The sequence below is a fragment of the Apostichopus japonicus genome, chromosome 13, assembly GCF_037975245.1.
Source record: "Apostichopus japonicus isolate 1M-3 chromosome 13, ASM3797524v1, whole genome shotgun sequence".
Classification (NCBI taxonomy): Eukaryota; Metazoa; Echinodermata; class Holothuroidea; order Aspidochirotida; family Stichopodidae; genus Apostichopus; species Apostichopus japonicus.
In genome coordinates this window covers 5067956-5079845 of record NC_092573.1, presented here as the reverse complement: position 1 = coordinate 5079845, position 11890 = coordinate 5067956, and the positions used below count along the sequence as shown (strand labels likewise).

General features: G+C 36.7%; 1 protein-coding gene across 1 annotated transcript; it reads right to left on the bottom strand.

Moving 5' to 3' along the window:
- Positions 1 to 5721: 5721 nt before the first annotated feature.
- LOC139978788 (uncharacterized) lies at positions 5722 to 11230 on the bottom strand. The gene is made up of 3 exons (XM_071989282.1): positions 10554 to 11230; positions 9886 to 9973; positions 5722 to 8869 (listed from the first exon to the last, which is right to left on the bottom strand). The coding sequence occupies exons 1-3, from the start codon at positions 11208 to 11210 to the stop codon at positions 8334 to 8336; spliced, it is 1281 nt and encodes a 426-aa protein (XP_071845383.1). The 5' UTR covers positions 11211 to 11230; the 3' UTR covers positions 5722 to 8333.
- Positions 11231 to 11890: the final 660 nt, after the last annotated feature.

Sequence of the window (11890 nt, the reverse complement as noted above, 5' to 3'; positions counted from 1 at the left end):
TTATGTTTACTTGATTGGCAAAGTAAATTCCCTGGTCAGCAGAGTTCTTTAAACATCCAAGCTGTTAAAATTCCGTATGATCTGAACTGCTATCAGATTTGAGCAAAAAATATTTAATTGATCGTAACTCAATGTTCAAGGCTGCTTTAACTTGCAATTTGAAACAGTGTCAACAAATTAGTACTAGTAAGTACAATTATCATTGCAACGGATTTGATGAAAGAGATGTACAAATGATCTTGGCATTGAATCAAATTCCTCCATAAGAATACTTCTTATGATACCTTCTACCTGTGCAAACATGCAAACACGGTAGAATGTTCAATGTTATTATAAATAAAACGTAATGTGGTTGAAATGTTTTCATGTTTGTCCGGTAATCACACCTGCAGGGCAAATACCGGTATGTCCTATGTACCTTTATAGACATTCGTCTTTCAGGGATTCCCTGGGGGGGGGGAGGAGGTGAATGTTATGACGTATATGACAGGTGTTTTGACAGGATAATTGAAGTTGATATCAGGTACCTTCTAGTTTGGAGGCTATTGATAATGTTTGAGTCGTACGGACAATTTTCATCGCATGGATAACGGTGGAGGCGTTATCGCAGCAACGAAACTTACAGCGGATTGGATGACAAGGGTCCGAGTCTTGAGAGGCGAAAGGAATTCTGGCTTCACATTGGAAATGACCTCCCCACTTAAAATTATGGTACTAGTACGGTATACAAAGGGTATATATCATAGAAATTTAGGTAGGGAGATGGAGTCATGTGACATATACTGAGCCACCCATCCTACTGGTGGCGCTTTGCTTGTACGGCAAGAAAGTAACGGCGCGTAATACAAACACTTCGTCATTTGACATAAACATAAACACCAAACAAGAAAGTAATAATAATAATAATTATAAAAGGGAAAAAGCTTATAATCGAGCGAAAGCATTCGTTATTTGACGGTGGCACCATTCCAAGTACTTCCACTTAAACATCATATGACTGCTTCCACATAAACACCATACGACTGCAGAATAAATTTACAGAAAAAGAGAGTTGTTGTCTGTATTCGGAAGTTGTTTGATGTTTACCAACTTATAAAGTATATATACGTAACTAGGTATTGAATTCACCCTTACATATGGTATTTTACTTCTATACGACGCCTAGGCTCACAAAGATGTACAAAGTTCACATTAAATTTCCTGCATAGGCTACCTCCTTTATTCATTCCCGGTTTGGTCATTTCATGGAAGTAGTCGACAATGACCTTTACTGGAAGGATACCTTGGTTGTACTCGATATAGTGGAACCTGAATACTATATCTAAATCATGGTTCCCATTTGACATCAAATTTGATAATCAAACGTTATAAACCATTCAGAGGATGGGTGGTACAGCAGATGTATATACTACGAATATTGTCATCATGTTTACGAGTGAACAATTGACGAACGTATATACGTAAAATACGTAGATTAAATCACAGCACGTCATTGATATCTCTCATATACATAAAGACGGATGTGACGTCAAAATGAGATGTTAAATGACAATCTAAAACAAGCACATCTCGGCTATAACAAAAAGTCGCAGCGAGGAGGAGTTTATTAAAGGTAGGTGTGACAGCAAAGGCTCATGTTAGTTGGAATGGGCATATGTGGGAAGAGTGATATGAAATATTATCTGAAAAGATCTGTGAAACGCTTTAATCTAATATAACTTAGAATTCATGCATGGTGTGCCTATAAATTGCTTTCTATATGCCATTTGAATCTGATCCGACAGGTTTGTGTAAATTAATTATTCTTTCCTACGACAAGACAAATGGGGCTGTTGCTTTCGCACATCGTTTAACAGACTAGTGTATATAGCTGCCATGGGGGGTTGTGCAGATTATTGTTTGAATAAAGCCGGGAAATTAGAATCAATTCGTACGGTCTCGCTTTCGCTTAAACGAATTGTTCCGTGTATATCAAAACACAAGTTACCCTAACGATTTGAAGCTGTGACGCATAACAGTTATTAAAATGTTCAATCCCTCTCTTTATTACAGTATCGGCTAAAGGTGATATCGTTGCGTTTTTCGCTCAGCTTTCATTGAACACTATAGTTGAGATCGATTAATTTGATGGGGCTATTTTTGTATAAATATGTTACAAGCGTTTTCTGTACTTGCGTACTATTCGTTCACCAACAGCAATGGGGTAAGAAGATGTTAAATTTCGGGAGTGTTGACCAGTTTTGAAAAATATCACATTAAATTTGTTGATGCTGCTATGGTTCAGAGGAGACGTATCGATATTTATTTGATTTCTCTCTACCAAACAAAAAATACTTTTCTGGAACATTCAACCTGTTATACCAAATTTTCTGCTTTTTTCTCAAATATTCGATTTTGTTTACCTATTTCGACCTTTATTTTCACTTATTATATCTCGATATTTCGATTCTTTCCTCAGAATTACTGCTTGAGATTAAAGATGAACTTTTCTTTAAAACTGTGGTTGCTCATCTCAGCATTTCAACTATATACTTAAAACCTAAAATTCAACTATAGCCTACTATCCTCCAATATTAAAAATGTATATTCCGAATTATTCCTTGATAACATTTTTATCTCAAAACATCGACTATTTAGAGTAGACCCAGTATTATCGTCATTATGGTTCTACTTTAAGCTCAAATGAGCAATTTAGGTTCCAACGCAGAATTCATCTTATGTGCTTTAGGTATTTGACCCTAAAGGCGTTTCCCCTGCTCATTTGAAAGGTCACGTGCATATGTTATGTTCCTTTAATGTTAGAATTTTATTCAGTTTTCTACGTGTGAATGAAGAATGGTTGCAAGGGGGTTACTCATTTTAGATGAAAACGAAATCGCTTAATCTATTAGTGGAAGCAGTTAACAAAGTTAACTTTCAACGAAAATGGTTCTCCTGAATAACCACAGTTGCATCCTTGCTTTGTGTTGTACCGTGTGCATGCGTTTATACCGTAGTACGACTACGCATTGCCTGTTGTTAGTCAACTATACGTACCTATACCCCACGTATATTTCAATTGTTTGTGTACCTTTCAATCTGTTGGTGTATCTAGCTGTTGATAAAAGCCTTTGATTTGTGGAGGTATGCGAATATATTGTTGTTGACAATTGACAATTCATAATCAAGGACGTTAAATATGAATGTAAGAGACTGACTTCGGTCAGCGGCTTTGATAAGCCAATGAGGCTTCTTCGAGAGTTCCTGCTTGCAGGAGGATCTAATATACATACATACATACAATATAATTGCCTTACGCTAGTTGATGTGTTGTATAAATGAATTGTAAATATACACGCTATACTCAGTCATCACATCAGAAATCTAATGAAGCGTTATACTAAAGGACTTTATCAAGTCTAAATTCCCATCTGTACGTTCAGGGTATACCTGGACAGCACTGGACACATGCCCTGTGCGCTGAATATAGGGGATATTATAAAACGGAGTTATTTTATCCGGTAGGATATTTTAAACTAAATTATAATATCCCCGGATAAAATACCCGGGGGGGATTTGCACTGTCACATCAGCATAATTGGAGCACAGGTAACTGAATACGTGGCCTTATGAGGCCCTATTTGCCGTTTGATAAATAGGAGGATGCTTTTAAGTGTCATTATGCTATTTTCTATAAAAATATCGTTAAGTTTTTAAGTAGCGCCACTATGCTTCTGACGTGTTAATTTTCTCATCTTGGTTCGTTGGTTACAGCTCGGGTCACACACTGTAGGCGTACATCATATATTGTTGTCCAAGGTAAAGCAATACAACTGTCATGGGGATACACAAGAGTCTCCAGGAACCTTAGTAAATATATTTTATTCGAAAAGATACCCTAGTGAAATTAAAATAACATACACTAGGGAACAACCCGATACCCATTCCATTCCACTCACCCCCCCCCCCCTCCTAATCCCACTCGAGCCCTTAGCACTCCAAAAGAAGGAGACGGGTATCATATTTGTTCGTTGTAATACAGTTCAAATTATAACTATATTAGGGTCAACTCCAGGGGCGTAGCCTGCCCTCTTCTTCAAGGTGGGCAAGGTTGGAAAAATTTCCCCAAAGGAGAAACAAATACAGCATAGCCAGCGGAACAACTGGTGGATGATGTCCACGGGCCCGCCCTTGAGCCCCTGGTGGGTCCAGGGGTTAATGCCCGAGCGTGGAGAGTACAGCCCGGATGTTCACGGGTATTATGCATTTTAGACATGAGGAGAGGACTCCCTTTTAGACTTTTATATTTTTTCAAGTACACTAACGTACACCACGACATTAATTTGTATGTCACAGCATGACTTTAGTTTATCTTGATAATTTTGTTTAGTTACTGCTTGAATGGGTTTCTGAGTATTCCTTTTATCAAAATACAGTAATAATTTCATATTTGACATGCTCATTGAATCTCTCAATACCACTGTAATACGATAATCTCTCTGGATTTTGATGTTGTTGGTTATCAGTGAAGAGCAATACGCCTTTGGCTCAATGAACTGGGAACGTGTCTAACAGTGAATCAAAGTCAATGGTGTCAGCATGGTCTCTCTCAATGCTTATTAATGCCAAAGAGGTGAATCTTTCTTCAGATATTGTTGATCTTAAGTATGATTTGACTAGTTTCAATCGGACGAAGGACCGTTCTACAGTGGCAGATGATATCGCAATTGTGCCAAGAATCACATACAAAATGGTCATGGGTATGACATTATTCAAATCATTTTCCTTGCCAGCCGTGAGCATGTCTTGCACTGATTTGGTTTATGAGCAAACCCTTGGTTTTCTTTGCTGAATAGAGCAAACAGGTTATATTCAGACACAACTAAATCCTAATCCACATCCCTTTCATAAATTGATGCAAGCTGCTATAAATTCCTTCCGTATCTCCAACGTGTGGTGGCATCAAACGTGAAATTTGTTACACTCTATAATGGAAGTACTAAAATCTGGAATCCAATTAGTCCAGTCCAGTAAGAGTGTCATAAATACGATAAAATACATTAATTCTCAATCGATCTACTGGATCCGCGATGACTGAAATTTCTAGTTTAACAACTTTAAAGAGTTGAATAGTTTGGAAAAGTGGGATGTGTTGCAGAAGTATTTGTGTAAAGAGAAGATCTACCCTCAAGTAAGTAACACAATTAATTCCCAGAAAATTGATATCATATTTTACAATTAACTCAACGTTGGATGAAGTGGTTAACCACCTCTCTATTGAAAAAAACATATTGGTGAAATCCCCTAAGTCCAGGAATAGCAGCTCATGACGTGATACCCAAAGTTTTCATAGTATCAGGGGTAACAAAACCTGAAACAATGACTAAGTCCTCACGAAAGGCAAATTTAATTTTCAATTTTTCATACACATTAGTGAATAAACCAGTACGAAACTTTAATCAACATATAATTGTTTTCTCATTCTCACCGTCGTCGTCATCATCGTCATCGTCTTCAATATCGTTATCGTCATCGTCATCAATATGGTTATCGTCAGCGTCATCGTCATAGTCATCGTTATCGTTATCGACATCGTCATCGTCATAATCACCATTCTATTATGCAATATGTCGGTTCAGCTTACGGAGAATAAAGGCCAAAACTATAATGCGCGCGATTAATTGAGTATAAACTGCTTTAATGCTACAAGAAGCACTACGACAGTATTGTCGGTAAACTACATCACATTTTGAGCCACCAATTTATTTACTGCTCACCCTTCATTCTTTTACAAAGCATTAACTTCCACAATTCCATACAGTGTAAAAGTAACTATACAATACAATAACACATGACATATTTCATATTACAGGGAAAAATAGATAACATAAACGATCAATACACTAATAGTTACAATCTAATACAACACAATACAAACTGATACAAAATAAGCTAAAATATAGTGTCGTACCGTAAGCAAATCATATATGCTAAATGTATCGCAAGAAAAAATATTGATTGCAACAAAATATTTTAGAAAAGACCAACAATATCAATTTTGTCTGCGTATTATTGTCTTTCACTTACAAGATCATTAATTCGTCAATCGTCATGATATTTCAGAATTTTGATCCTTGCCCACATTGTGTCATTTTGTGTCCGACGATTCAGAGTAAAATAAGTTTTTTCACTATATTAATTGAAGAAATCGAAGGATAGCAACGAAACCGAATTATTTCTTCTTATACCTATAGGGTGTTCCGAAATTTCGTTCCGCCCTTTCCCTATTTAAAAAAAAAAGATGTTTAAAGATACACTAAACACCATGCATACGGTAATTGTTATTGTTTTATATAGGCTACATATATATGTATAGATGTAGTAGAGTCAGTTTCCTTATTTGTTTTCCCTTTCTTCCGCTATTACCTAGCAAGTTCCCTCTCCTTTTCCAAGCCACTGTTGTTTCCCTTAGACGCCATATTGTTATGCGTTGAGGTTCCTGTCTCTTTCTCTGTCTTCTTCTAGAGTCGTATAACAAAGCCATCAGTTTGTGTGTGTATTGTGTAAAATTGTGTTACTATGCAGTCTCTATAACACCTCTAAAAGGATACTGAGAGAAATAAACTGAAACTGTCATATTAGTGAGAAGTCGGTCATCTTTCCGATATACCCCTCAGTGAAACTAAGCCTTACTGCGATAATAATGTGAGTTACACAGCCCCTGCCTGATATGACGTTTGCGTTGAAAACCTGCAAAATTGCAATTCTTCAAGCCAAAGAAATGACGGAGCATATCAATACTAGCAGTGTATGCCTTTTATATACTTAATCATGATAACTTGCCCAGAAAAGTGCACCTCCCTTAAAATTAACAAGTGAGTTGCCACTCTAATGGATAACAACCATTGCACATAGATGCAACTTACATTTGTAGGAAAATTTATTTTACCCGCCATGATTGTCCTCAATTACATAGTGTTCGGTGCGTAATTTATATTCAATTTCATATACAACCACTAAAAATGTAGACCTTTATGTTAAATATCTTAAATTCTCCATTGACTTCAGCTTCTCATTCCGCCATAGTTGAATTTTTAATCTGCATTGTGACTTAATTTCATTTTCTTTTCCGTAGCTAATACGTCAATTAGGGCACACGGAAATAAATCTCAACAAGGTGAGGTTTAACAGATATGTTTGTGTAGAAAACGCCTTGTTTTACTATTGCCATGTTAGTGATTAGCTAATTTAATTGACTATTGAAAGTTGACACATAACAGGCTAATAGTGCACTAATTGTTCGTCTAACTGCTCTATTATTTAAATAATAAGTTTGTTTTTGTTTCAACCTCTTAAACGAGTTCATCCTACTCATACGAATACATCCTCAAATAACATTTTTTGGGAACTTTGTGGTCAAGTAGTAAAAGCAGTGGACTGGGATCTAAGGATTACAGTTTCTAGTCCTGGCCAAATCATTACGTTACGTCCCCTGGGGTACTTGGGCAAGGTACTTGGGCAAGGTATCTCCACTGCCTCTATTCACTTAGGTTTATCAATGGGGACTTGCGAGGTAACTTGAAAGAATAGTCCAGGTAAAAATGTTACAGAGGAACATAATCTAAGCATTCTAGTGAAATTTGTATTCAATTCCTATGTTCCGATTTAGAGATATTGACAGTTGAAGTTATCTGATATTCTACCAAAAGTAAACTTGAAACAAACAGTTGTGATGTCATAGTTGCACACTGACAAATAATGTGTTATTTTTTCTTCATTTTTCAGTCTATTGATTTGACCTTGGATTGGATAGGGTTACTAGTTTGTCTAAAGGGGATGTGAAGTTTATAAAATACCAATACCTATGGTACATTCACATTATGGATGCATTCAATTGTGGAGTATAAAAAAGACGTAAATTTCAAAGGAAAACAAAACTTTATTTATCAGTGTGCAACAATGACGTCACACCTGTTTGCTCCAAATTCACTTTTGGTACGAAAGTTGGCAACTTTAACTGTCAATATCTCAAAAACGGTACATAGGAATTGAATGCAAATTTCACCACGATGCTAAGATTTAGTTCCTCTTAAACGCATCAATGAGAAATGTTGACCTGGACTATTCTTGTAAGGTAAATGTAGTTGCGTGCGCCGGTTTGTGGCTACATCCTATGCATGGGAAGTCCCCGAGGGGACACTTTAATTTAATGTGGTGCGCTGCGGTGTACCAGGAAAGATTGATTGAATTGTGCACACTTTGGTGTGTGGGTGTGACAAGTTACCGATGGCCAGCGGGTATATGTGTTGTAAAGTCGTGCGAGGGGGCATTTACCTACCTCCAACTTTAAGTTCTTAAATATTTTGATAAATACATGGTTCACTGGTGTTGGTGTCATTCTCTTGTAATGACGGACTCTTGAATGTCTTCGAGTGATTCTGTATGCTGTTATGGTTCGCTTCACAGTCAATGTCCAGCAGATCACGCTCAGTATCGTTATCATACACGTTGTATGTTAGTTGGTCGATACTTTCATGTTCCAAGATATTACGATGGCCATGTTTTCGTCTAGTATCGACTCTGAGTGCTTCCAGGGAGTTGCAACTCCCTGGTACTTCCGCCTGTCTATTCGTTTGGAATACACTTAGGTCAACACTACCATGCCTGGACGATGTGTGACGGGTCCTAGTCTTGTATATGAGGAAACAGCAGCCCGCGTTGAACATCAGTATCACAATAAATATGACTGTGCCGCCGCATATCATTAACATTGGCAAAAGCTGAAATTCTTGCTGGTCAGAATCACTCATAATACACATATCATTCAAGAAGTTGCACTCGACGTCACATCTTTCACCTCCAAAGTAGAAAGTGACCAACAAGTCGTTGTCTGGAGAGAAAGGAACACAGCTGAAAGCATGCATTAAGACACAACATTAAGTGTGTTACATTTTAGACCGTTAAAATACCACTGCTATTAGACCAGGGTTTCTTCCTTTAACAGATTTAATTTTGAGAAATGACCCTGATACAGTTGCGATGCGGTACATCATTTGAAGTGAGTGGACTATGTACAGTCTAATACTCAAACCAGTAGATAAATTTCTCATGTGCAACACAAAACTCCATAGGAAAACATAAGACTTTTATCAACGACAAATGTGTTGAATATCTGTCAATGAAACTCTGTTGTTTATATGACTTTAATAGAACCTATTTTGATTGAGTCATTATAGAATTGTGTTGATTAACATTATATTACATTATGGACTGAACGGAGGAGCTGACGTCATCATAATTTAAAAGCCTCAAAGAAGCATTCGAGTGATAAAGCATACCTTGAAGGTAAATATCTTGCAAATCGTCATAGCAATAGAAACATTCACAGCTCTCAAAAATATAAATGTTCTCTTGGAATATAACATATCAAGCCTAAAACTCTACCTATAAAGTCATCATTGTAGTAATTAGAACAAACCATTCACCTTGATCCAGAACACTCTTTTAATTTTGTATTTATTTTACATATCAAGAACATCAATCTATACATTGATAATATCAAATTCATCTAACTAAATACTCCTTGTAACCTGCACATTAACATTTCATATTCGGCTTACAATTTGATCGCAGAATGATATATTTTTACATTCTGTTCTAAATTAGTAAATTTACAACCAACGCCACAAAGTTCTAGATTTTATACTGAACTGTTATTCAACACTCATTTCAGATTACGAAATTCCCGTTTACCCGTTGATCAACCCCGACCCCTAACCCCTTCCTCGACCCCTAACCCATACCCATACCCCGACCACTAACCCCTTCAAAACTTAAACACTCGAAGAAAAACAGAAAGAATCTGTAGGGTTGTATTTCACATGCTTTGAATTACGTTGTAATTACCTGCTGTGATGTTCACATGTGGCTTACATTCCTGATTCATGGTGATCACGGTTTTAAAAACAGTAATACTCTTGGTACCACAGACGTCCTGTAGAAAATATGTGAAATGGAGAAAGTGCAAGGTGTAAGCCGAAGAGGGCCTGGCGTTCAACATATAGCACATGAATTGGCTTGTGAGGAATAACCCTCGCCAGTCGGTATTATAAGTATCTATAGTGCATGAAGATTCCCGTCTATTCCATCTGACTTTCCCGTCTGTCTATTAAAAGCTTTTCTGCTGCCGTAAACAATGCTGATGCTGTTGTAAACAAAACGCTAGCCCAGTATGTGTACAAGTAAAATTATCTTGAACTTAAATACAAGATTGAAACGTCAGGAACAAGCTTTCAAATCTTAGTGTCAACATGTTATTTGGTTTATGAAACCAAACATCGAAGTGTTCATCAATTTAGGCGTAAACAATTAACAATAGAAATAATTTAGAAAATGTACTACGTAATAATTTACGGTCCCACTTTAGTGAAATTTCTTGCTGTTCTTATACTTATAATTAACTATGTTGCCCTTCTTCAAGAGCATCACTTAAAGTTGTGTTTTTGGGGGTTCATTTTGTAACTTTATAAGATATAGGCATGATGAAATACTTTTTCATCTAGCAAAAAACTCACCTGAAATGTACTCCTCTTCTTCAGCGCGCACCAAAATATTTGCTTGTCACTATTTGATTCTTTGGTAATGTAATCTTCATCAAGAAAGGTTTCCGTCTCGTCCGTCGAGGTGAAAGACGACTCTATCGTCTCGCTAACATCCGATCCATTCATCAGTTCGACGAGTTGCAAGTTGAAACAGCACACTTGTTCATAACTATTATTAACAGAGTACCCACATTCATACGTCGTAAAATCGTCAGTGGTGAGATTATTTACGGTTAAAACAAAAATTCCTTTTTTACTGCGGAGTTGTCTAACGTATTTGTCACCAAAATTATCAATGTTTGGATTATGGTCTGACTTACATTTAATCTGGCTTTTTTGCAAATTTTCTGGCACATCGCATCGGAGGTTTGCAATATCACCAATTTGATATTCAACATGCTCGACTATAGGAGCAGTTTCGTTAATCCCTGCAGTGCATACATTTGCGGAAGAAACTCCTGACCATATTGCTAATCCAAAGAGAAGGAATGACATTCTGGTCTGAACCATATAAATTGACCGTACTGTAGACAGTCCCATTGTCGCAAACTGTTGCCCATATAGAAGCACACTGAATAAATGACACAAACTGTATTTTTTGTAAAGACAAGAAGCAAATGCTTGTGACATTTTAATGACACTTAATGACACGATATAGAATTGCATGTATAGGCTTTTAAATCCGGTAAAACCGGGACTTTCACTTTTCCTTGTTGCTTTGTTCAATTAACAAAAGCTCGAAATAGGTCAGAGTATGCGTGTTGCCTAGAATAAGTGGTTTTGTTTCAATGCTGAAGTAAATTTCTCAACCCAATGATTCGTAATAATTGTGTCCTCACTAGGTTTCAATACTAAGTATTACTGTTCTCCACCGAGTTACTCATTCATCAAACCTTGATTTTCCATCTTAACTACATTAAAGAAAAGTTTACCTTCTAAGTGAACATGAAACTAATGTACAAAGGTCGAACAAGTTCAAAAGTTGACAAACGTCAGCTCTTATTTCGTCAGAGCGAAAAAAGGTAACCATGAAATGTCCAAGCCAAAATTTAAGATTACCAGTAGATTTACAATACTAATATATGGTGACGGAGTTGTACCACACTACTACACTGTCGGTGTAATATTTTCACTGATCATTGCTGCTATTTATATTTTTCATTAAAATAATGTTTTCGTTTCGTTTATTTCTGCCGTTAATTCACAATGATATACATTTGTTTATACATAGTTATAGCAATGAGACAGCGGGACCAGAACTAAGATAACTTTTCGAGTCTTATCCCTAACAAAGTAAAACGAGAACATCA